The following is a 27,994-nucleotide window of genomic DNA, read 5'->3' on the forward strand; positions in this document are numbered from 1 at the left end:
TTATCCCTTCACCTTGCAGACCGCCTTCACTTGTAGGGAACACAAATTTTGCATTTCAATTAATTTCTGTTTGTCTATGGTATGGAATGTCATCAGTGGTGTATATGTTTGTATGCTGGTGCTTGCTGCCTGTTTAGCAGCTTCGTCTGCTCGGCTGTTACCAAGTGAGACTGGGTCTTGGTTGTAAGTGTGAGCCTTACACTTGATAACAGCCACTCTGTCTGGTTTCTGTATGGCCATCAGCAGTCTTTTAATGAGTGACAAATGCGCTACTGGTGTGCCAGCTGCGTCATGAAATTTCTGAGGAGCCATAGGGCGCCCAAAATCATGCACCACTCCAATAGCATATCTAGAATCCGTGTATATATTAACTGACTTATCCTCTGCCAACTCACATGCCCTGGTCAATGCTACCAGTTCAGCGACTTGTGCAGAGTGGGGTGGCCCAAGGGGTTCAGCTTATATGATACCTTTGTCATCTACAACTGTGCATCCGGTGCACAGGTCTCCTGAGTCCATCTGTCTGTGACAACTACCGTCTGTATAGTACGTCAAGTCTGCGTCCACTAACAAGTTGTCACTTATGTCAGGTCTCGCAGTGAAGGTCTGATGTAAGTATTCCATACAGTCATGCTATCAGTATCTGTACTAAATCCTCCCTCACCAGTGTTCTCATCCTCCACCCTTTGTGCATTACAAGGCACACTAGGCAAATAAGTTGCAGGATTTATGGAGCGTACACACGGTCAGATTTGTCAGACTTGTCAGATTTGTCAGATGAACGACTGAACGATTAAACGATTTGAACGATTTGAACGATTTTACCAAAGTTTTGAACGATTTGAACGATTTGAACGATTGAACGATTTTTGACTGCATTAAAATGAATGGAATCGTCCAAGTCTGACTGCAAACACATCAGATGTCAGATATCGTTATCTGACAAACGGGAACACGCATCGTTGATCGTCCATCGTTCAGGCATGTCAGATATGAACGATTTTCCTTCAGATATGAACGACTGAACGATTTTGAAATCGTTATCGTTCATATCTGAAGGAAAAATCTGATCGTGTGTATGCACCATTAGTGTGTTGCACCTTTTTATTGTGATGTTTACTGGTGCCATCTGTGATAATTCCCATTTCGTAAACCTTGCAGAAGACACATGCCTGGTTTGTGCTGAATTTAGCAAGGCTGATACTGCATGAGGTGTATGGACTGTCAAGTCAAGTCCTAGCACTACATCTTCACTTTTACTTACCAGCAAAGCTATTTCAGCTACACTTTTCAGGCAAGTAGGGAGAGACCATACTACAGTGTGCAATTGTGCACTGTAGTAGGCTACTGGTCTGCTAGCATCATCATGTCTTTGTGTCAAAATGCCTGCCGCACACCCAGCACTCTCTGTACCGTATAGTTCAAATGTTTTCTCATAATCAGGCATTCCCAGTGCAGGTGCTCTTATCAAGCACTCTTTCAGTTTCTCAAATGCCAGCTCGGATTCTTCAGTGTGGGAAACCCGTTCTGGTTTGCTTGATGAGACCATTTCCTGCAGCGGTAATGCAGGAATAGAGAAACCTGGAATCCAATTCCGGCATTATCCACACACTCCTAAGAATGTACAGATTTGTTGCTTGGTTTCTGGCAGTGCCATGCCATGTATGGCTCGTATTCGGTCTGTGGTCAGGTGTCTCAGTCCTTGTGTAATGCAGTGTCCCAAGTATCTAACTCTTGTCATGCACAACTGTAATTTATCCTTTGAAACCTTGTGTCCTGTCTGGAAGAGAGAAACAGAAGCTGTTTAGTGTCTGTCAGTGAGGACTCAAATGAATCAGAACATAACAACAAGTCATCAACATATTGCATCAGGACCGATCCCTCCTCTGGTTGAAAGGATTGTAAGCAGTCATTTAAGGCTTGGGAGAAATTACTTGGGCTGTCAATGAATCCTTGGGGGAAACGGGTCCAGGTATACTGCACTCCCCTGTAGGAGAAAGCAAAGAGGTACTGACTGTCTGGGTGAAGAGGAACAGAAAAGAAAGTGGAGCAGAGGTCAATAACAGTGAAATAGGTAGAGGTGGAAGGGATCTGCATTAGGATGACATCTGGATTAGGCACTACGGGGAATTGGCTCTCAACTATTTTGTTTACCCCTCTTAAATCCTGCACTAACCTGTAGTTCCTCGCACCACTCCATTTCACAGGCAAGATGGGACTTTTGGCCTTACTTGATGTCCTGATCAGAATTCCTTGCTGCAGTAGATATTCAATGTTAGGATACACCCCTAACTCCACATCTGGTTTTAGAGGGTATTGTGGGATTTTGGGAGCTACTCTACCATCTTTTAACTGAACAACTACTGGAGCTGTATCTGCCATCAATCCAGTGTCTTGTCCATCCTTAGTCCATAGGGAACTCGGCATTTATGAGATCATTTCCTCTACCTGCGATGGACATGAATCTAGAATGGTAGAATGCAACATTAGTATTTGAGGAGTATCTAACATGTCTTGCACTTCCAGTGCGTGATTTTCAGGGATATCTAAAAACACACCATCAGGTGTACAATATATTATACATCCCATTTTACACAAGAGATCTCTACCGAGTAAGTTAGTCGGCGGCTGCAGCCAAAAGGAAAGAATGTTTGGTATGCAGAGGCCCAATCGTAACTTCTGCAGGTTTAGTCACAGGGAACTGTTGCACTTTTCCCGTTACTCCCATTGCCGAAATTATTTTACCTGTAGTTCTTAAACCTAGCGAAGATGTTATAACAGATTTGGCCGCCCCTGTATCCACAAGGAAAGTTTGACTTTTGCCTCTCTTTACCCCTTGTTCCCCATTTGTGTTATTTTGTAGTGGTCATGTGTGTGTGTTTTCCAGAGCCTGGATACTTACCGTCATTAGTCTCTCTGCCCTTTCTTCCTTGCACTTACTTTTTATCATGTTGTAAGGCGGATTCCCTAAGGGCATCTACAGTTATACCCCTCCAATTGGGCAGTGAGGTTTGTACCCTTGTTTTCAAAGATTCTTTAAGTCCATCCATTAGTACTGAGACAGCTACTTCCCGGTGGTGTATTTCATCTTTTTGTCGGCTACCCCAGTATATTTAGCCATTTCTTGTAATGCCCTTGTAAAATAATCCATTGCGGTCTCATTATCTTTTTGTTCTATAGTAAAGATTTTCTTCCAGTCCACTGCAACTGGGAAGTATGTGGCCAATTAAATTGTAATTTGCCTTATATTACTTTTGGTTGTCTGTGTCAGATAAAGATTTGTCCTCTCCCAGTCGACAATCTTCAATAAATTTTTGGATGTCGATACTGGTAGGAAGACAAGCTCTCAGCACTATCCGCCAATCTTTATTAGTAGGCTTATGAGCATTACCCAAGTCCTTCATAAATTTTTTGCAACCCGTCAAATCTTTTCTGGGGTCTGGAAAATCTGTGATAATAGACCGCAATTCGGACCTAGTCCAAGGGAAATACATGTCTACATTTGTAACAGGAATTATCCCTTGCCTGTCCGCTTTTCTTCTGGGAACTGCTATTGTGTGAACCGGGTGTATTCCTGCTACTTCACTACTTTCCAAATTAATTCCGGGCCTTACCATCTCAGTACTAAAGATGGCACCATGCTTACCTGTTTCACTGGTCCCAGCCACTTCTCCTGTATCTGCTGCAGACCCTCCTTTACTTTGGGAATATTGGCCCCCTTGGATGCTGAGTGCATGAGAAATGGCCTAGACCAGGGTATGGTCATCATCTCTTCCTGAATAAAAACTTTCCAAATTGGTTAGTACAGGGTATAGGTTACAGTTATGTTCATTTTTTGTAGTTATACTGGTTGTAACTCTTTCCTGTCCCACATATGGTGGCGGTGGTGCACTTGCTTTCACTCTTTCTAAAGTACCAGTTTTCTATTCCTTACTCATTTCTCTTTGAATTACCCCTTCTTGTTGCCACAAGTTCAGACAATCATTATGTTTCATCCTCAATTTGCGTGACTTTAACAGGCATATTTGATTTTGTACTATGTGTAATACCTCGGGATTGAAACTACCAATTTTTGGAAATGATACTTTACCACTCTCAGTCATGCATACCCATTCATTAACACAAGCCATTGCGTACTTACCATACTTGTTACGCATTATGTACCCTGCGGATCCTTTCGGTACGCCCTAAACTGGAACCACAGTTGCATCGGTCATCCAACGAGTAGATTTAGCACCCATATTGGTGGCTTTACCAAACTGCTAAATTACTTCTTTTAGGATACCGGTGGGGAATTCTTTCTAAGTACTCCCATGGAACTTCTTTCCATCAATATGCAACTGACAGTTCTGCTACAGGCAACGCATATAGCGGGGGTCCCTACCTACTTTGGTTTATTTCCACTAGAATTCCGGATGGGAAACATCACCACCCCATCCAGTGGACTTCAAACTGGACTTTTCAACTGAGAGAATCAGTGAAATTTCCTTTCTTTTACACAAATCACGCTTGTGTATTATACTCTATACGTACAATACACAAACGTGCGGTCCAATCGCAAGACACTCAGGTACTGGTTATCTATGTGTCTTATGATTAAAGAGGCAGTTTAACTAGGATATGCCCCCTGCACCTGAGGTCTTCATAGGACAGACTCACACCTGGAAATCGATTTCAAATAGGATACATTTCCTGCACCTTTCAACGTGTGGTTGCGATAACACACACCACCACCGGAACCTCTCTTTGTTCAGGATTTTACTGGGGCACCTTTCTGGTTCACACACTCATGCAATTCTCTTTCAACTGTTCACACACACAAAAAAAGCTATATTTTCTGTACAGAAAAATCACTTCACAGAAACAGATAGTACTTTCCCAAAGGTTTTACACTTTGTTGTAAAATATTACAGTAATCTTATTCAAATCGGATAGTTATTTTTGTCAATATACATATATAGATATATGTTAATTTACTGTATTAACCCATTGCTAATAGTGCAGCAAATTTACACACTCTCAACCGTACTTGCGTACCGTTGCCATGTGTGTGTCTGCGTACGCAACTATCACGCGTTAACAATCAAATCTGGCAATAAAATGTAAACTGTATTCTTATTGCTGTTAATGATTGGTACTTTTATATGCTTCCACATTCCCCACAAGCACTGGAAGTTACCCAGGCGGACAACTTCCGCTGCATGCTACCTAAATGTTTAGGCGTGAATGGAGCTTTTGTTATTTCAGGCCTATGCAAGTATTATGCGCTTATACGCTCACACAGTTTTATAATTTCAAATAAATAAACTTATCCGATTTGATTCAGACCTAGAATGAGTGCTATAATTATGGCAACAGTATAAGGACATCAATTTCGCGCCAACAGACCAAAGAAATAGCTTTTCTTTGTTGTTCCTCGGTTCACACCAGCACCTCTGAAACTATACAAGACAGACGTGGTTTACCAACATTAGATAGTTTTAAAACAAAATTATTTTACCTTATAGTGATGCGTCTCTCCACCCTTTGTTGTTAGACCAACGTCTGTGTAGTCCTGTTAGTCCGCGAGTGTGAGATGGACCGGACAGAGGGCCTGATTCAGAACCGCTCGCGGTTCGATGTTGGCCAAGTGTGCATGCGCACGTCGTGCGCATGCGTGAGACCTGCATAGCGATGGGCAAGCCATCGCTATGTGTCTCGCTACAATGGAGGCGTGCTGTCAATGTTGAGTGATAGCATGCCCCCTTTGGTGGGCGTGCCGGGGGTGTTGCTGCCCAGACGGAGGCATTCCCATGGGAACGCCTACCGTCTGGGGCCGGCCCCACTGACATCACAAGTGATGTTAGTGGGAGTGCTTTTGGCTTTGATAGAGCCAAAAGCACTCCAGGGCTTGCGGAAGACGAGACCCTACCATAAGGGTCTAGTCACAAGCCCGATGGTCGCGATGGTCTTGACCATCGCGACCATCTTTTTGGCCGCTTGCTATAGCTGTGGAAAAAGGTCAGAGTTACAATCCAGTATACATACGTTCGCATGTGCTCCCTGGATCCAGAGTACAGTCGTGACCAGATGACCGGTAGAATACAGCTACTGCTCTCTGGATCAGGGGAGCTTAATTTATACAGTTAAATTATAGGTGTGTATAATAGCAGGCTGCATCTTCTTCCATTGTTCCAGAGGCGGGACATTTCCAGTTCACTGGGGGTCATTGGTTGGTTCAAACAGTGGGCGATGCCTAGGCTCAGGATGCTGTTACAGGAGTTCACCTCTAGGTTCCCTCCGAAAGGCTAGTTCAAATCAACCATTGTTATATGCGATATTAAACATAAATCCAGCATTGATAATATTTGCTTGCTGCAATGTGCGACAATCTATTCACAACCACCGGATTTATGCTAACACAATACTGTACATTATGACCCCAAACACAATGTTAATATGTGATCCTGTCCCTGGACTATGTGTATTGTGTGAGTCACGAAAGCCGGGATATATAAATAATAGCTGGGGAAGCACTTTCTGTATATAATTATTCTTAACTACCGAAAAAGGCCAAAGCACTCCCTTACAAACAACACAGAACAGATCTTAACTAGTTTTTCGTGGGGCAGTGCCAAAACTCTTGCTGGGTTAATACAGATGTTGACAATACTTGTAGGATTTGCAAATACCAGGAGTAGAGTCATGGAGTCTAACATATCAGTGGTGTTCACCAGGGACCCTGCAAGGGGTTTGAGCTCCACTGCACCCGAAACACAGGTCCTCTGACTGGGTTCCTAATGTATGTGACTGGTGAAATTTGAAGGAACTGAAAGCAGTGAACTGGGTGATGTGAGGCGTACTGAGGGGGCAGGCAGAATCAGGTCAGGAAAAGCCAAAGTCAGAGCCAAGAAGTCACTAGAAGCAGTACCAAAGGCACATGCGAGGAGAATTGTCACATGTCCTGGATCAGAACACAGGTAAGTTCAAGTAGAACAGATGCTGGAGATCGGTCAGTGAGCCTAAAGCTCTGGCACTGCATAAACTTGATATTAGTATGTAGGCAAGTGGCATAAACCTGTTACCCGTTTTGTGTTTACTGCCTGTGTCTCAGACTGGTTTATGCTGGTATCTACTTTCCTCTGGCTCAGCAAGATACAGATTCCCCTCCTAAGGTGAGGGATTCTGTTGGGGACAATGTAACCTGTATCATCAGCAGCATTGACCGATAGATTTAAAATGGCAATACAAATAAATGCTAAATCAGGCTTGTTTTCCATTATTTCTATGGCTGTTTTAAAACTGTTGGTCAAAGCCGCCGATGATTGGCAACTTTGACAACCTGCTCCATAGTAAATCTACCCCCTTGTTTCATCTGGACAGGCTAAGCTTCTGTAACTGAGCAGCTAGAGAGGAATGAGGAGGAGCACCACTGCCTCGCTTGCCGCACCAGTCTTTTTAGTTACACTGTCACACAGAATATCCAGACATGGTGCAAAGTAACAAGTGCATTGGCGCTGGCTTGTTAGATCCGCTGCCACAGTCAGCATTAAGTAGACATTGGAGACATGCTTATGTTTTCTGTGTTGGGCAGCGTTTGCAATGTCTACCAGGTCCCAGCTCCCTAGACAGCTGCCTAATGGATGTGTCTGCCATGTAGGGTTGTCACCTACATCTACAACCAGAGAAAGGTATGTCATTTTAGTCTGCATTCTCTTGGTGCCATCCAGGGTTCTCTTGATGTTAGAAAGATTAGTGGGTTCAGGATACTTACAGTAATTGATAAGAGAGGTGCAGGTTATTAGTCAATTTGTTGCTGGTTACTAATGAGATGGGTGCAGGTTAATAGTGAATTAATGCTGCTTAATGAGTAGATAAGTGCAGGTTACTGGTCAATTGGTTGCCTGTTAATAGTCAGATTGATGCTAGTTACTGGCAAAATGGATATTTTAGTATTCCTTTTTAATGATAACTGATCTAATTGGTGCTGCACTACCTGCTAGTCCTATGTAGTATGTAAGTGTGACTATGAGGTCTTTTGCACAATATATGACTGAGTCTGAACAGGCCACATTATACATTCTTAGGGCAGTTCAATTATTAGCGACCCTTCCAGAGTGACTTGAGAACAGTCCTGAAGGCACACTGCGGTCATGTATCTTCACTTCATTTTTCTTTGCACCCCATAGAGGCACACAGGAAAATTAGCAGATTCCTTACCGTAATAAGCGGTAAAGTGCTCAGCGAATCAATGGTTCCGATTTTCTGACCTGGTAAAGTGGGTTATCTTTCCTGGAATGTTGTCTTGAACGGGTAGATCTTTAAGTGGCAAAGTGATGTTTGTATAGGGGCTGAGCTTTGGCCAAATAATTTGAGGGGCTTATTTTTTCCTGTTTTGCATTTTAAATGTTGAGGTATACATTTTCAGAATTTGTATCCTACTTATTTAATTTTGTCATGTGGTTACCAGTCATACTTCACTGTGTACACCCAGTGACATCACAAGGGGGGTGTGGGCCGCAACCAGGTGTCAGCCGCCGAGGTGCAGACTCTCCATCAGAGTACAGGAGCCGGGTAATGCGCTGTATAATAAGTGCAGCACTCGTCTCTTGACACTGTTAGGAAGCCGTCACTGCACACAGGGCAGAACACACCTCCGGCAGCCCCCCCTCCTGTCCCCACAGTAATAAATTGACCATGCACCATCAAGCAAAGCCAAGACCCATTTTCGGCAGTGCGCGGCTTACCCGCGCACTCAACATCCCTCCCCACACCGGGTGACACCACGGGGAGGAACGTCACTGTGTACACCTCTGTCATAGCACAGCAATTATTACAGCATAGCGGTTGTCACTGACAGAGAAATTCAACGTTTGGTCATGTGTATTATTACTACATGATCTATATAAAATAGTAACAGCAGCAGTAGAGGTACTCTGGTTATATTCATATATACTGTCTTGGGTCTACAAACTATACTGGTTAATTACATATACCATGATATTTGTAGACATTGTCATGGGCCCACTTACAGGGAAATCTGTTTATATGTGTATACTGTACTGTAGGTTGGTGAGGCCATGGACATAGGGCCTGCTTCCCATTTGTACGTTATTGCCCAGCTGCAGGGAAGCGTCTGTGCTGTACAACTAAAATGCAAATACAGCCGGAGGTGTCTGTAGGAAATAGATGCCTCCAGCATTCATCTATGATCCGAGTGCTGCGACCAGAGATGCAGCATGAGATAACCTGGTCCGATGGTCGCAGTCCTCGGTCATTCTGCGTAAGCCAAAACTTACTCAGACTGGCCATCGGAACTGGTCATCTGGGTACAGGGAGTCTGCGACGATGCAGACCCTGGATTCAGCACGCTTTGGTGGGATTTGTCTACTTTTTGCATACGTTTTTTATGGTCCAATTAAAGTGATAGGACCTCAACTTATTCCTATCAGCTGCAGAGCTCTGCGTCCAAAAGTGTCACACTATCCTTTATATAGTATCTATAATGCTACATTTCACTTATGTATGAAAGGATTGAAACTGTTTTAAGATATTTGCTGGGGATAAATTCTTTATTAGCAATTTGTTATTCGTATTCAGTAATATATATACATATATATTTTATATTTTATTGTTGTTTGCAGAATTCTGTCCTGGGAGAAAGGTGTGATACATTTAGACATTCTGGAATAAAGAAGAAAATATATTATTAGAGCACAATCCCACGTATTAGACTCTGATAACAAGGAGCAGAAATATCATGACCACTTGTACTTGTATAACAGTACTGCAGACACAAATGCCCCAAATATGTAATTTTAGACATCACTTCATTGACATTTTAGTAGCTTTAATAAGCTATAAAAAGGTAAAGTCTAAATAAAGGCACGATTTGCTTATGACTGCAGTGTGGGTAATGTATAGTGATAAAATGATTTTGTTTACTTTATGTCCTGACATGATGATTGTACCATTCAGATGTAAATGACCCAAGTAATATACTGTAACAAATAATATATAGGTCTGCGTTATCAATTAGTTAAAAAATGCTTTGTTGCTGTATTTACATCTAATGTATTTGCACCCAATTTGTAGGAGTTACTTTAAAACATAATTGAAATTAGTAAATAGACCCCACTGTCACACAGACTAGAACAGCCGGACCTGGTGCATTGGTGCAAGCCTGTAAGATCCGCAGCCACTGTCAGCATTAATTGACATTAGGGACATATATAAAATATTTGAATTGCTTTAAAAAAATATACTAGTACTTCATACATGCCTACTCTCCTGGAAGTAGCGGGAGGCTCCCGATATGTCGGGTAACCCCCCGCACCCCCGGTACAGTAGGCACTTCTCAATCATTCCTGTCCACTTCCTAGTGACGGGCACAATGGGGGGAATTTTCAAGAAGATCGGGGGGTCCCCGAGTAGGGGCGGGGCTTAATGATGCAATTCTACAAATATTGTCATTTGGCCCGCCCCCTATTTAAATATGTGCTATTTGCATCAATTTACCACAAGGGACAGGATTTTAACCATCAGTCCCTCCCCATCTGCACCTACCTGCTTCTCCTCCCTGGGCTTCTCCCGGGAGGAAAAATGAAAAGTTAGCCAGTATGTAGTACTTGTTAGCGGCACTAAAGCCAGGAATAGTAGAGAAGTAACCCATAACAACCAATCAGCTCTAGTCATCATATATCTAGCACAGTCTCTAAACTGACAGACGCTGATTGATTTCTATGCAACGTCTCCACTTTATCTCTCTTAAACATTTAAAACACCTCCCCCACTGTATGCTATGAAATACTGATAGTATTTCACACCTGAGACATCCTATAGCACTTTACTTCCCTGTAATATACGATTCAGTTATGCGACAGTTCATAGATATTATATAGGTGGTGCTAGAAGTATAATAGATGGTTATACAGTATATACATTAGAATTATGACAGAAGAAGGAAAGCACTGTTATCTGGAACATCCATAATGGGTCACTTACGCTGTTGATCCAGGCAGTGTAAGCAGAGACTCTGGTAAACACTGATGGTTTCTGGAAGTAGTTGCACCCAAGAGAGGATCCAAAGCTGACAATACCATGGACCTGGTACACACCACTGACAGAGCAGCTGAGGGGTCCACCAGAATCACCCTGAAGAAAACACAGACAACAAAGATAATTGACATTACACATAGAGATGAGCGGTTCGGATTCTGTGGAATCCGAACCGCTCCGAACTTAAGGGATCCGAGTCCACCCGAATGCTGTTTGGGTGTTCCCCGCCTGACTAGGGGGCCGAACGGCGGCCTCCTGATATCGGATTCTTGCAAGAGAATCCGATGTCAGGGCTCCTCTAGTGTAGGGCAGAACGCTGTGATAGTGGTCTGCCCTACACAGAAACAAACACACAGCCGCCAGCAGCAGCTGTGTGTTTGTTATAGCAGCCAATGAGAGTCACATAGACTCTCATTGGCTGCTGCACGGAGGGAGCCGGTTGGAGCTCACCCGCTGTGGGTGATGGGAGAGACGTCATGACGTCTCTCCCATAGTGCAGAGAGGAGCGGACGGCTGCGGTCACAAGCAGGAGCTGGGATTCTACAAGGGGCATACTACAAGGGGCACAACTACTGGGGGCACTTCTAATGTGGGCATACTACAAGGGGCACTTGTAATGGGGATATACTACAAGGGGCACAACTACTGGGGGCACTTCTAATGGGGGCATACTACAAGGGGCACTTGTAATGGGGGCATACTACAAGGGGCACAACTACTGGGGGCACTTCTAATGGGGGCATAGTGCAAGGGGCACTGGTAATGGGGGCATACTACTGTGGACACTACTAGTGGAGGCATACTACTGGGGGCACTACTACTGGAGCACAACTACTGGGGGCATACTACTAGGGGCACAACTACTAGGGGCACTTCTAATGGGGACATACTACTAGGGGCATACTACTGGGGGCATTGTGTGAGGGACACCACTGCTGGGGGCATCGTGTAAGGGACACTATTGCTTTAGGCATTGTATAAGGGGCACTACTACTGTGAGCATTGTATAAGGGGCATTACTACTGTGGGCTTTGTGTATAAGGGTCACTAATGTGGACATTGTGTAAAAGGGGCACTACTGTGGGCATTGTGTAAAAAGGGCACTACTGTTGGCATTGTGTAAAAGGAGCACTACTATGTGTCATAACATAAATAAGAGACACTACTTGATGGTGCAATGTGAATCAGGGGCATCATGGACCTGATTCAGACCCACTCGCGAGTGCTATGCACTCACGAGCGGGTCGATATTAGGCCACTGTGCATGCGCACGCCGGAGCCGGCTCCGACGTGCGCATACACGAGACCCGGCTAGCGACGGGCGCTCCGTCGCTCCAGGTCTCGCACCAAAAAGGAGCGGCTGTCGATTTTGATCGACAGCTCGCACCGTTTTGGAGGTGTGGCGTGGGGGTGGATTCACAAACTGAGGCATTCCCATGCGAACGCCTGCCGTTTGTGGGTGGCCCCACTGACATCACTAGTAATGTCAGTGGGAGAGCTTCCGGCTCTATTAGAGCCAGAAACTCTCTGGGGCTTGTGGCCACGAGACCCTACCACAAGGGTCTCGTTGCAAGCCCGATGGTCGCAATGGTCTTGACCATCGCGACCATCAGCCTGGCCACTCGCAATAGCTGTGGGTGCGGCCAAGAGGCCGCTCCAGAAAAAAAAAAAAAAACGCCCTGATTCAGAGCGAGCGCACTTTCAGAGCGTCCAGCTCTGAATCAGGGCCAATGTGCGGTGTAATGTGAATAAGATTGTGCACTGTGACTCCTTGGGCCGTAGCCACCTGTGTATACAAGTACTGTGACTCTGCTTGCCATACTCCACCATTCCATCTTGCACTAACTTTCATTTCTGCCACTGCTGTGTGGTAATGTTTCATAGACGTGCTTTAAACTGTGGTGTCTGTGTCGCTGCGCCGCTGCTCTGACGCTTAGTAACCAGTCAGCTCACTGCAACCTTTGGTCAATAATGGTGAAAACTATAATGTAAACTGTGAGGTGGTGTAAATTGACTGTAAATGATTGGAAGTTAATGTTATTGACCAATTTATGTGGTTTTAGCTTTTTTTGTCAATTTTTGTAAAAAAAAATCCAAATCCAAATCCAAATCCAGTCACCACAGTTTGGCAATATCCAAATCCAAATCCAAAGCTGTACGACAAATTAGAACCAAATCCAGCAAAAGTGGTCCGACGCACATCCCTAATTACACATTAATACAGTTCAGTAATTATATTGCTACATATTTTTTGCCCATTAGGGACTAATTCAGAAATTTTTTCACAGCTGATATTTATGCAAACAGAGCGATTGTTAGCTATTGTGCATGTATGAAAGCCGCACTGTGCATACACAATGAATGCATTGCACATATGCTCAAACAGAGGAACCACTCGCAAAGCGGTAGTTAGAGGTGGTAACGGGGGGTAGTTGGTGGTTAGAAAAACGCAGGCGCGTCGGACTGTTTAATCGCTGTTTCATGGGCGTGTATAAATTAGCCATTGTGATCTCCGTCACAGCATGAGAGCTGTCTGCGTGTCAGGAAAGCTGCAGTGCTTGGATTTGGTCAGACCTGACTTACATGCCAGATGTGCATCAATGTTAACGATGTTTACACTGTTGCATGTCATCGGACGGATATGAGAAGGCAGCAGTGGGCGTCCCTATGCTCGGCTATGCTTTGGAAGGCAATAGCATATTTTAGCAACGGCGATCCGTGAGCGTAAATCTCAGAATCAGGTCCTTTGGGGAAGATTTAATTAAGCCTGGAGAGAGATAAAATTGTGAGAGTTATAGCACCAACCAATCAGCTCCTAACTGTCACTTTACAGGCTGTGTTTGAAAGTGACAGTTAGGAGCTGACTGGTTGGTGCTTTATCTCTCTCCAAGCTTTATTAAATTTCCCTCTTAGTATTTAACTTTTAGAAATGTCAAAAACCCTTTATGATTATTCAAGCAGCATAGAACTGTTTACGACCTTACCACTGATACTTGTAATTTATTATTATAGGAGGCATTTTAAAAGATACATATAATAATAGTAGATACAATTTGCTAGTAGTTTGATTTATAGGGCCAAATGTAATAGGATGAGAGTTTAGAAAATGTCAGAGTTTAGCAGTAACCTCTCACACTATTATATTGGTTGAGTTGTATTTTCCAAATGGGAAAACATCTGGATGAGAATTTAAATCATGAGAGATTTTTGAGTCTGAAAAACATGCGAGTTTCCCTGTTCAGGGACTCTATTACATTGGCTGAGTTTACTCTAACATTTTCTAAACTCTCACCATAATACATTTGGTCCTTAATCTCTACCAGACTTTTTATATGACCTGGGTAATATTTATACATATTTATACATTTCTTGGGGGCATATGTATCAAAGCTTGATGTGAGATAAAATTGTGATATATATATCACCAACCAATCAGCTTCTAAATTACATTTTGCAGGCTGTGTTTAAGAAATTATAGATTGGAGCTAATTGGTTGGTGATATATATTTCACAATTTTATCTCACATCAAGCTTTGATACATATACCCCTTTGTCTATTAAAAAAGACATAAAGAAACTTCCGGTACGCGGGCCATCATGCATGGCCACCTTTTAGCTTTCTCCCCAGAAAGGGATCTTGAAATCTGCCTTAATCCACGGTATTTAGGACACTTTTCACTTTACAAACCAGCCTATCACCTTGCCCTGGTAGTGGTGGTTTGATATTGCAATAAGGGAGTCTTTTACCACCAGAGTCCGGCCGTGTGTTTCAATGGCCTGTATAACCGCCTCAATTGTGGCGAGAAACTTACAGTAGAGATGTTTAGCTGCTGACTAGGCTCTGTTCCTTGCTAGTGGCTGGCCCTACACTTACTCACCAAGATCATTTTACTTGAGGATAGCTTACTGTGATTGAGTGTTTCTGTTCTGCACCTCCTGAAGTTCCCTTCTAACTGCCGGGTCCCCGGAGAGGATTGCTTTATCCTGCGCTGTCAACAGCTTGGAGGCTCCGTTTTCTAAGCCTGGCTGCAGAGGGATTTTACCTTCCAGCATAGGCACGGGAGGTCTACTCACCTGACTGCCTGCTGTGAAGTTGAGGATGTGATTCCCTGCTCTCTCCTGTAATCGTGCTGCCTGCCAGACGCTGGACATGCCATGCTCCTGTGTCCTTGAAGTGAAGTCTTACTTGCCGGTGTCTCGAGCGTGCTGGCAGTTTTGGATGTCCTGTTGGTCCAGACCGTGAACTTCTCCCTGCTTCCCATTGTCGCTAGTGCAGTGCCTGAACAACTGCTGTGCGAGATGATTCTCTGAGCCCTGAAATGCTCAGCATGGAGTTATTTCCTCCCCCCTATCCAGCTGTCCTCTCTCCAGTACAACTGTGAGGCTGTTTGATCTTTGTGGGCTCTGGACTGTCTGGGGATCTAGGAAGGTCATTTGGAGTCCAGACCCTGTGGTTCCTTTGCTGCTGAGCTTCCCAGAGAGTTAGACACAGTGCTGCATCTCCACCCCAGGTACTAACACTGTTTGGGCTTTCCTCTTTTTTAACTAACAACTTTTAGCTAACCCTCTTTCATTTTACCCCAATCTTTTTTCCTACCTCCCTTCTATGTGACCCCTCCTAACCCTCCTTCTCTCCTCTCCCGTACCAGGTCATATTTTGCCCTTCTTTAAACCCCTACTTCTCTCCTTAATCGAACCTCTGCTTAATATTATTGTGAGGGCTGACTGAGCTACGTGGCAAGTTTGGACTGTCTGAGGACTTGACAAGCTTTCTGTGAGCCCTCTTCCATATCAGATGAATACACCTGCTTTTCTACATTAGAGGGACTGAAGATTTTTTTTTTCTGCTTTACAAATAACTTTTCCTTTAATACAAATTGCATATTATGGCTGTTTATGGTTATAAACTTTGTTGATAGACTTGTATATTAGGATTTGTCTCCATCTAGTGGGATTTTTTTCTAAATTACAGCCTCTTTAATGTTGTAACAGCCTGGGCTTTATAGTACCACTTGGCACCGTGTAGTTTCATCTGCAATACTGCTCCCTGCATACCCCTTTTCTGCTACTGAGCTGGCGGAAGCCATTGCCCAGATCCTTCTGCCTCATATTGACAGATGGATAAATAAAATCACACTGAAACTGGCTGGTATTAGACATACTGGGCCTGATTCAGAGCCGGACGCTATTTGCGGACGGTCGTTCCAAAAAAGGGGCCGGCTATTTAATTTGAGCGCTCCCTCATTGCGGTATTTTGACGCCTCTATGTCTGAGCGAGTGAACGAAAAATGCGCTCGCTATTTTGTAAAGACGCCCCTTTGCCGTTCGCATCACACTTCATCTCCAGTATTTATTTGATTAATCGGGTACATCGAAAGGCATCTGAACTGCTCGCAGTGCTTGTGGTAGGTTTTACCTACTGCAATCACTGTGAGCAGTTCAGGCTAAAAGACAACCAAGTGATGTGGTCGATGACGCTCCTTTACTAATTATGCACTCCCATTAAACGCCCTTTTTACCGTTAGGTACGCCGGCGTTCGGATCTCCACTCCCCCATTTTCAAGCACCTTCCCCTGTTACCACCCACAAACGGTACATTCTGTCAATCAAATTAGCAGCCCCTCGCTGTTTTGCGAGCACTCGATTTCCGACCGCAATGACTGGTTTGAGCATGCGCATTAAGACCCATACGCATGCGCAGTTGTGTGAAGATCGAGCGGCCGCTTACGAGCGGCTCTGAATCAGACCCACTGTACGCTCACTATTTTGACTACCGAGATGCTTTTACTTGAATGTTGAGTTATCTCTCTGTATATATGCCACCTAGTTCACGAAGTCTATTAAGTATTATTCTCCAATTAATGTGTCATATACCAATACTCAATTTTACATTTCCTATTGTAAGTTCATCTTTTTCTATTGACTGATTATCATTTGTTTTAGTATTATCGAGAGTATATCTCCTATTTTTCTAGTTAAGTTGCATGCCCTGTCCCATCGATAATTTGATTATCGCTATAACCCATCTAGAGGACTTTTAAATGTTTAATAGTCTGCAATCTATATTGGCTAACTGACAGTACCCTATTACGATTTTTATGCACTTTACGCGCTGTATAAATTAGGGATGAGTGGGTTCGGTTCACAGAAAACAAAACCCACCCGAATTTTGGGGATCCGGGGCGACCCGAGCCAAGCTCGGATCTCCCTGCCTGCCCTGGATCCCTCACCGGAGGCACAACCTCGCGATCCCGCTGTTGGGTCATGAGGTTTTGTATTGAGCGGGCTTAACGCTGATTGGTTGAGAGAGCCATCTGTCATGGCTCTCAGCCAATCAGCGTTAAGCTCATTTAATATGCACACAGGAAGCAAAAGGAAATAGCGCCCGCCATCCCCCGCTGCCTGACACCTCCGGCACCCTCCCGCTGCCGACATCCCCCGCTGCTGACACCACAGCTGCCGACACTGCCGGTAACCCCTGCACTGCTGCCCCACGAACTGAAGACACCTTCAGCAACCCCCACACTGCCAACACTGCCAGCACTCCCACACTGGGGACACCACCAGCACCCCTGTACTGCTGACACTGTTGGCACATATGCACTGAGGACACCGCTGGCACCCCTGCTCTGCCAACACCGCCGGCACTCTGCATTGAGAACACCCCTGCATTGCCAACACAGTCAGCAAACCTGCACTGAAGACACTGCTGGCACCCCCGCTCTGCTGACACCGCCGTTACCCTGCACTGAGGACACTGCCAGCACCGCAGCTCTGCCATTCCATGTACTGAGGACACCGTCAGCATCCCCGCTCTGCTGACACTGCTGTCACAGTAAGTGCACTATTGGTGTATCCACCCCACACTGTATAACACACTGTATCCGTGTTGGAAATTGGAAGCTGAACTGCCACATTTTAGTGCCATCCACTGTGTCGCTTAGTTTAGTCAGCCAGCTAGCTGGATGCAACCTTTTGGCCTTAACTAGATGAAAAAAATTATATTGTGAGGTGGTCAATATTGATTGGAAATGACTGGAAATAAAATGTTATTGAGGTTAATAATACTGTAGGAACAAAAACAGGCTCATTTTATGAGATTTTAGCTGTTTTTATGATATTTTAAGAAAATATCCAGATCCAAAACCAAAACCGAAAAACAAAACACCAATGAAAAAAATCCAAAACCAGATTCAGATCCAAAACCAGGGGAGATCTAGATCCAAAATCAAAACCAAGCCACGAGGGTCAGCGCACATCTCTAGTTTAAATTTCCCAGAGGCTCTTAAGTGAGGTTACTAAAGCGGACTTGCTGAAAACTACTGTTTAAGAAGGATGACAAAATCTTTATCCCCGTTCTTTGCTTTATATATTCATAACCTTCTGGTCTTTGTCTCTTGGGTCATTATCTTTGAGCTGAGATAGCTTATTATTCTCTTTAGTATGCAGTAAAGTGAGTTATATAATTTCACTTGGGAGTAGTTTGCGGTGAAAACCGTGACTCCCCCCTTTTGTTTTTTTGGGAAAATTAGAAATGTTCGTGGAAGAAGCTTGGTATCACAATGCGCATTATATTGTATGTTTTGCAAATTATTACAATATTATTGTGGATTTCTATTACTTGAAACAACAAAAACTAATCCCGCAGCACTCAGAATGAAATCAGCAATATCCCGGAGGTCCCTATCACTTGGTCAGAGTCTGGGGTGCAGAAACCCAAAAAAGCCAGTGAAAGCCAGCCACCCCAGTGAAACACACCAGTGAGAGACTAAAGTGTTAGTATGTGTTAATAAGAATAAAGCAAAAACTATGTGTTAAGAGGTGAAAGGTGTAATTGAAATGCTAAGAAAAATAAATAAATCGAAATATATATACACACAATAAGAGAAAATAAATAATTAAAGTGCTAAATAAAGTGTTAAAGTGTGCCACCCCAGAACAGCCCAGCTACACCAACCCCAGGAGGCACCGCACCCCAAACTCATCCCCATAACTGATAGGCATAGATGGGACCAGCGTTTGGAGGGCATGCTGGTTCTTGTAGTGCCATTAGGAGGACTTAGGGTTGACTCCAAGGTAAGCTGGCTCTCAATTCAGGTATATTTGTCAATTCAGGTATATTTGTATGTGCCATTATCATGTGGCCTTATATTGGGCAATTATATGACCAAAGTTGGATATAGTTATCAGTTATGGGGATGAGTTTGGGGTGCGGTGCCCCCTGGGGTTGGTGTGGCTGGGCTGCTCTGGGTGGCACACTTTAACACTTTATTTAGCAATTTAACACCTTCAAATATTTTTTTTCTCTTATTGTGTGTATATATATTTATGTTTATATATTTTTCTTAGCATTTTAATTACACCTTTTACCTATTAACACATAGTTTTTGCTTTATTCTTATTAATACATACTAACACTTTAGTCTCTCACTGGTTTCCTTTACTGGGGTGGCTGGCCTTCGCCAGCTTTTTTTGGGTTTTGCACCCCAGACTCTGACCAAGTGATAGGGACCTCCGGTATCAGAGACGCTGTGCGTGGCCTGGAGGCAAATATATGCAACTGAGATCTCTGAATTATCTACCACCATGTAGTTTTTAAAATTTTATTGCTGATTTCATTCTGAGTGCTTGGGGATTACTTTTTGTTGTTTCTTGTATAGACTAACCCCTCCCTTACATGCACCTGAGTGATATTACTGAAGTGATTGAGCAGCTACCAACATGTATTGCTTTCCCGATTTCTATTACTTGTCATGTGCAATGTTTTTTATTGCTTAAACTTGGCCTCACATTATGCTTTATACTATATGCTTTGCATTTTGTTGCGACTTTGTTGTGGTTTTCTATTACATGTCATATGTAATGTTTTTTATTGTTTACTGAATTGTTTGTGATATCACTGTATCATTTTGACCTTTGTACTTATCTCAACATGTAATGTATTATGTCTTTACTAATTGTGATGTTGGATTGTGGTGCTTGTGCTTCAATAAAAATAAGTTAAACAAAAAAAGACATAAAGTACATTCAACTTACATTACAGGAAGATTTGATTCCATCACCACCAGCACAGATCATAGAGGTCTTGACAGTGGAGCCCCACCAGCCACTAGTAGAGCAGGTTGCGTGGGCAACAACGGGTAGGGTGGCCTGCTGGAGGATGCTGGGAAGAGCCCCACCGGCTGCAGACAAAGATAAGTTAGTATTATTAAAATAAATAATAATCCATAGTCAGTGGCATTACTTTTTTACATTACTTCTGTGTGCTCTATAGAGGCAGAGATCAATGGTGACACCAACGGCAGTTAGTCAATTTCATCGCTGACTGTATGGGATGCAGTCAGCCGGGATCCCAGCCTTCAGAATCCTGACACCGGCATCCCGACAGGGTTAGCATACCGACACTTATTTTGTATGCTAACCCTCTCCCTACCACCCTCCCTGTTTGGTGCCTAACCTCCCCCTCTAGTGCCTGAAACTAACACCCCACGCGCCTTAAACCTTACTCCCTCTTCCCTTAGTACCTAACCCTAACCCTCCTCCTAGTGCCTAACCCCTAACCCTCCCAGCCACCCTGATACTTACCTTCAGTATCCCGGCAGGTCGGGATGTAAGCGCCGGAATTGTGATAGGCATCGGAATTCCGGCACCGGTAATATTAGTGCTGGCATCGCGGCCGCTTGGATACTGACTGTATCCCATTTCATCAGATTCCTCTGATGAAACAGCAGAATTATTCCCTTTGTTTATTTTCTATTTCATTTATATTAAATTATAAAGTATAGGATTTCATCATTCTCATATTTTTATTTGATCTTTTACTGTACTTATGATTCTGACAATGTTGAATATATATAACAAAATAAAACAGACATGTCCTTTCCTAAAAATGTGCTATTACTCTTTTGCCTTTTTCATTTAAGCCTCTCCAATTATATATTACTATAAAATGTAGCCCATTTTATAGACAAAGCTGTACACAGAGAACTTACTGGTGAGTCTTCCCCATCCTGTAACAACGCAGTTGTAGTTGTGGGCCAGGATAGCGCCATTAGAGGGCAGTGTAGCCACTTTCACAGAAGTGTTCAGGGTAGCACTGGAGGCCAGCCAGAGTATAGCAATATCATAGCTGCAAAAATACAAATATTGAGAATATTCCAATAGGTAAAGGAAAATGTATAATCTCAATGCATTGTATGTTATTTTGTATAAAATAACATATTGCTTAAAAGTGTTCTATTTTGTTAACCATACTAATGTCAATGGTTGTTACTGTCAGCGAAGAGGTTTACTTATTGGCTAAAAATACTTTATAGACAAAATAAAGCAAGAGGTGGGGTAGCACACTTCATACTTGCCTACTCTCCCTCATTGTCAGGGTTACTCCCTGAAATAGTAACAATCTCCCTGTCTCCCTGAAGAGTCTAGTAATCTCCCTGATTGCACCTTACCCCCATTATGTAGATGGTATATAAACAGAGATATATACATTCAAATGGGATCATTATTATAATTTCCCTGCATTGGTTATAACTTATAAGGCACAATGATCCCTATGGCTACTTGCATTTTCTGAAAAGTATTAGTGTGTTTTTTTCATCAACAAATAGATCTTACTAACTGCTTTGGGTCTCGTTTAAATTTGTATGTAAATCAATTTTATGGCAAACCTCTCAGATGTAGCAGTACACACCCACTTTACAACGTGGTCTTAGATGTTGTTTTCACAATCTCCCTGAAGTGCTTTTTCAAATGTAGACAAGTATGACACTAAACACTACAAACATTGGAAGGTTTTTTTTCTTTGTAATGCACTAAATTAATTATAAAAAGGTTTAATAGGCGCTGTAAGTTACTAAAGACATTTTCATTCATGGGGAGCTTTTATATAGATACAGTGACTAATGTCACTTCTAAATCTCTGTGTTTTCAGTCAGGGAGTTCTATGATGATCTCTCTAAAATAGATAGCACTGTATTATATATACTTAAAGTAAAAATACAATACTAATAGACATACTCTGCACCATCGCCGATAGTACGTCTTTTGTACGCACACCGGTGATACAGTGGATACATGCCACAGTTGGACATCTCAACAGGATGCTCATCAGCTGTGGCATTAGCATAAAGACGCAGTTGCGGTTATTACAAAAGTCACAGCCACTACTACCTCTGAATTACCCCCACACAGTGCAGACAATGGCTCTCAGCTACTGGGAGGAGGGACCTGGTGGCCGATCATGGAAGGGCTAACGTTAGTGCTTCCTGTGCCACAGGAGGAAAAATATGTGATGGCGGAGAACCATCGGATCTCTGCCATTGATGACATAACCATCGGGAGCAAACCATTGATGAATGTTAACCATGGATGGATGATGGCCAGGAATGTTGACATGACTGATTGTTATCCGGCATTGTATTTTTTTAGGGCTACGGAGGATGTGCTATTGGGCAATTTGTTGCAATAAAGAAGCATGAAAATGCCGTATCCAGTAAGTCGTTTTCTAAATAAATGAATATTAAGATTCTGACATTGAAGGAAACATAGCAAAATTCACCATTCTCTGAAACATAGTAAACTATTTTTTTTTTAGGGTTAGTTTCACAATAAAACCACAGTCCAAGGCAGTAAATGACCGAAAAATTAAGCTTCATAAAACCATGTATCTGCCAATGTTCACTGTCTACCTTTTGCCTAGTACAGATTTTATATTATGTTTTTATATGAACTTCAAAGTCTTTTAGTTAGCTGTGATAATCGTTCCTAATTTAGTTCCCTACCCGGCAGCGACATTGTTGGTATTCCAGCTGGCGTGCTTCCTGATGCTAGACACGGCAATGATCTGTTCAGTGCCTTCATTAACACTGAGGTTGTGATCTCCCAGAGCCACACGGAAGGAGAGGTTACTGTTGCAGAGGATGAAGAAGAAGGAGCATGGTATTAGCAGTGTGTACTGTCAGTCATTTTATAAAGCATGAACCCAAATATCTTCATCAATTTTATAATAATGTGATAAACACAGCACAAAACAACTGTATGTGCCAATTATAATAATTACTGAAGGAAACAAATATAATGCATTGAGTATATGTGGAGTGGGGCAACAAGATCTCAAACCTCTATTTAACTAGCATAATTAGCAATGGAGATCCCTCAACTGGTATCCGCAGCATCACAAAATATACTCTAATAGGAAACCAGTGCACAAGAGAAAAGGGGTGTTGAAAGGTGGTCTTGGTAAGAATCAACCAATACACAAATAGCAATCTACGAAGCTTGCCTGTTAATTTGTAAATCACTGCCCTATAAAGGGCCCCATACACTGTGCGATATACACCTTGCGATGCGTCGGCCGATCCGACGGCCAACATATCGGGCAGTCCCCATACATGGAGCGATCCTGTGGCCGACCATCCGATATGCCAGCACACCCCCACCCCCACCCGCATATCGCTGCATGGGATCGTTCGTCAATCCCCCATTTCAATTGAACAAGCAGAAAGATCTGGAGAAGCGAGGGACCACCCCACAGGAGCGGGCAGCGGACAATATCATGCCCACACATGGAACGATATAGCGGCGATATCATTCAAAACTGTCGGATTGCCCACTATATCGCTACGTGTGTGGGGGCCTTAAGACAGAGAAGCATCAAACGCCTAATACAGCAATTGAGTTTAGGTATATAATTGTGTAACCCTTAAGGTGTATAAGGTATATAATTGTATCTGATATACTGTATATCAATGTTCACTAGTCTTTAATACCTTCTTGGAAAGAAGCCTTCTATTTAACAACTAGATTAAGTATTGCAATAAATATTATATAAGTAATCTTAGTGGACTATTAACAATACACAAGCCCGATTTGTTACCTGTCCACGCAGTGAGCTGCAGTCAGCACACGGTTAGCACGGATCAGGGAAGCTCCACAGGTGTGGTACCAGCTGCTGCCTGAGCGATATTGGAGGGATGCCTGGAGGAACACAAAAACAGAACATTACTTTATGACTCAGTGAACTAAATAGTAAAAGCTTGGATATAATGATCAACACATGTTGCTTAATGCTTGATCCTGCAAATAGTATGAAATAAAACATATGTATGGAAGTTGTGCTAATATGTACATAAACAAGTATGTGTAGTACGAGCCCTGTGTCACATAGTTCAGGGGTATGAAACCTTAAGCCAGTGATTCCCAACCTCGGCCTTCAAAGCACACTAACAGTCCAGGTTTTAAGGATATCTCTGCTTGAGCACAGATGGCAAAATCAAACTTACTGAGGTACTAATTAAGTCACCTGTGTGATTTATGGCTAACCTTAAAACCTGGACTGTTAGTGTGTCATGATGACTGAGGTTAGGAAACACTGCTTTAAGCAGATCATGTGGCCATAGTATGTTTCAAGTTACAATCATTGCATCTTAAATGTATAATAAAATATATATAATTGAGCCATATAGTGAACATGAAGTTGCTACACATTGACAATTCTTGAATGCTTGACAGTCCATTTATGGACACACAAGGGTTCATGTACAGTTGGATGGAAGCCTCTTTTTTTCTAGCATAGAACACACATTTCCATACAGCTCAGGTGCACACTAAAGACTTACACTTGCGTCCATCTGCAGATCAAGTCATATCTTACACTTACAGTACCATATGCTTAGTGATATGGAATGGCAGAGGGAATAATAATAATGTTATTTATATAGTACTTTTCTCCTAATAGGACTCAAAGTGCTTTACATTTGCCTTTACAGCACACAATACAAAACAAACTTAACAAGGGACATTAGTGAAATGCTTTGGTGAATAGGTGTGTCTTGAGTATATTTTTGAAAGATTCTAGAGTAGAGGCTTCTAGAACTGTGCGGGGAAGCAAGTTCCATAGAGTTGGAGCCACAAAGCTGAAAACTCGACCCCCAAATTCCAGGAGATTATAGGTACTATTAATAGTCCTTCACCAATGGATCGCAGTAATAGAGTGGGACAGTAAGGGATCAGAAGCTGCTTTAAGTACCTCTGGCCCAGGTCATGTAGGGCTTTGAAAGTCAGTAAGCCAATCTTGAAAACTATTCGCCATCTTGCAGGCAGCCAGTGAAGGGAGTAGAGAATGGTTGTTATGTGACTGGAATGGGGCTGGTTGGTTAATAGCCTGGCAGCTGCATTTATACCATCTGCAAGCAGTGCAATTATTTTGGAAGGAGATCAAGATAGAAGACATTGCAGTAGTCTAGGCGTGATGATACAAATTCATGTATGACTTTAGGGACATCTTCTGAGGGATGTGCTTGATTCTGGTAAAGTTCCTCAGATGATAGAATGAGGATATAATTGTGGCTAATACCTAATGTTTAAGTGTCAAGCCACTACCCAGGACAACACCAACATTCCACACATGTTCAGTGTTTTGTAGTTCTGAACCCCCAAATGTAAGTCCTGTTGGTTGGCTATGCTACAGCCTTGTCCTGTGACCTATCATAAGGACCTCTGTTTTATCAGGGTTCAGTCGCAGCCATCTGGCACTTATCCACTCATGAAGCTCAGCTAGACAGCCATTTAGGGTTGTTATTGGGTTCTCAGTACCTGGAGCAAAGGACAGATACAGTTGTGTCTTATCTGCATAGCACTAGTAGACCAGGCCATATAGGATGAATACAGTAATATATTCCTGGTGAGGGTGACTTATTCAGACCTGGACATGAACTCACTACGTATATCAGCAGGTATATCTTTTGAGGGTGCTTAACCCGTAACGCATAATACACACTGATTATAATGGCAGCCTTATGATTGGTTGATTGTGGATTACCTTCTCCAGCTGATTAACCTTAATTAAGTTGTGGCTATATGACAGGTGTCTGTTCGCATTTGTTACTCTTAAGCCTTACAACCATTGTGCCAAAGAAGCGACACTATAAAGTGCCACTACAAGTGCACACAAAGCAATACTCAAGAAATAACCATAAGGGGAAAACCATTGTGGGTCTTGTGAACACTGCAATAGCTGCATTTCATTAGTAACTGTAAGCATACAGCTGTAGTTTGAGCTGTAATTTAATTTTTTTGGATGCATTTCTCATGTAAAATACTATCAACCCTACATGTGGCCCCGAGTTGCTTATTTTACACTTGTGGAATGTACAATTCAAGCAACAAAATCTTGATGGACCATGAATGATGGTTATGATGTTTAAGGTCCATTGGGTGTTGAGGATATTGTCTGTGTGTACAGTATAGTCATCTAGAAAGCCAGATGTACAATCTGTGTGTGTACTATAGTCCTGCTCACCTGCCATGGCCAGGCGTTCTTTGCTGCATTAGTTCCTCCTACCACACGTCCATTTTCATTTTCTTCCAAAAAGAGTATGTTATCCTCGTGACAATATCCTTTAGGCAGAGAAAATAGAAATTAAAGAGACTTACTACTTTAAAAAAATAAAATAAGCATATTTTTTTAAACATCTCTTTAGCTCACTAAAACAATATTTGAGATGTGTTTTAGCAAAATATTTTATTTGGTAATAATACAATGCAAGTATTGTGTACATTTTAATATTTATTCGGTCACTTGAGTTTCCTTTCATGGTATGTTACATTTGCAAACTATGGATAATGATACATTATTATAACCAGGGACATACTAACAAGAGGGCCTGTGTGCAGCGGGCAACCTCCTCTGAGTGGTGGGGCTCCCCAAAGCCCTGCATCATACCTTGTGCAATCAAGTGAGTCCCTCCTCCTCCGTGGTGCAATCTTCCCAGCGATATTCAGGAAGATGGCACATGCACACAAGAGAGCAAAGACTGGCACAGCACCAGAGTGTTTGCTTTCACTGCACGGCACCATCTTCCTGAAGATGTCACTGGGAAGATGGTGCCATGGAGGAGGAGGGACCAGCTGGTTTAATCAATAAAGGACATATGCATACGGGAGGATCTGATCCCCCTGTACTCTGTTCCATCTGGAGGTAGCGGGAATTGTTGCTCCCTCTGCAAAAATGTAATGTGATAATTGCGTAAGTTTTGCATTTTAAACGTTCCTATTCAATAAATGTTAACTCCTAAAGCCTAGATAATACAAATGTAGATGTAAAGGATATGCATGTAACATTAACTATTGACTGTTGTGTAATGGAGCCTAGTTATTTAACTGTGTGGACATGATCAGATGCCTACTCTTCATGAATTTAAATGAACCTATTATCGCATAGTGGCTTTAAATATATTTTGTGAACATTTTGTAAACGGTCCTATTTAAATTTAAGAAGGTGAATAATAGTAATAGAACATAGAAAATAGACTGCCTTGCTATTCACCCCTGCGTGATGTCTCTTCTCTTAAAACTATTAAGGGGAGATGTATCAAGACTTCGTGAGGGATAAAGTGGAGAGTGATAAGGTACCAACAAATTAGCTTCTAACTGTCATTTTTCAAGCACAGCCTGTAAAATGACAGTTATGAGCTGATTGGTTGGTACTTTATCTCTCTTCACTTTATCTCTCTCCAAGGCTAGATTCCATCTTCCCCTTTAATCTCAAAGAACTAAAACCTCTATTTTCCTACAAACGTGTTTTGCTTCGGCTTTACAATGTATGATAACATTCACTTTTTCACCACAAATTATATAATAAGTATGATATATGATAAAGCGTGCATGTAAATTTGAAGAAGGGATGAAGACTTGTTGATGGGGAAAGCAGAGGACTGGGGACTAGGGGGAAGGGGGTCTTTCAGAATTTGGTCACCTCTGAACAACATAAGTATGATTACTTATTACAGTACAATAGTAATTGTAGCAAGGCAATTCAAGAAACCACAAATATAGTACAGTATTTAGGAATTGCTTATAAAGATTTGCCGGTATAAATAGAATATACAGTACATGTATTTAGATAATAAAACTTACCGCAAAGGACAAGAGCAGCCACTACAAGAAGCCTGAGCAT

General features: G+C 42.6%; 1 protein-coding gene across 1 annotated transcript; it reads right to left on the bottom strand.

Annotated features, from left to right (window-relative positions):
• Positions 1 to 27,994, bottom strand: LOC148534675 (chymotrypsin-like elastase family member 1). Its single transcript, XM_088465871.1, has 10 exons — positions 27,955 to 27,994; positions 26,339 to 26,436; positions 23,915 to 24,015; positions 22,821 to 22,946; positions 21,030 to 21,166; positions 20,074 to 20,219; positions 10,951 to 11,133; positions 3,647 to 3,775; positions 1,414 to 1,552; positions 1 to 284 (listed from the first exon to the last, which is right to left on the bottom strand). Exons 1-10 carry the CDS (start codon positions 27,992 to 27,994, stop codon positions 1 to 3), a joined length of 1,383 nt encoding a protein of 460 aa, XP_088321997.1.

Source organism: Taudactylus pleione, unplaced genomic scaffold (genome assembly GCF_031769625.1).
Source record: "Taudactylus pleione unplaced genomic scaffold, aTauple2 ptg000065l, whole genome shotgun sequence".
NCBI classification, from domain to species: domain Eukaryota; kingdom Metazoa; phylum Chordata; class Amphibia; order Anura; family Myobatrachidae; genus Taudactylus; species Taudactylus pleione.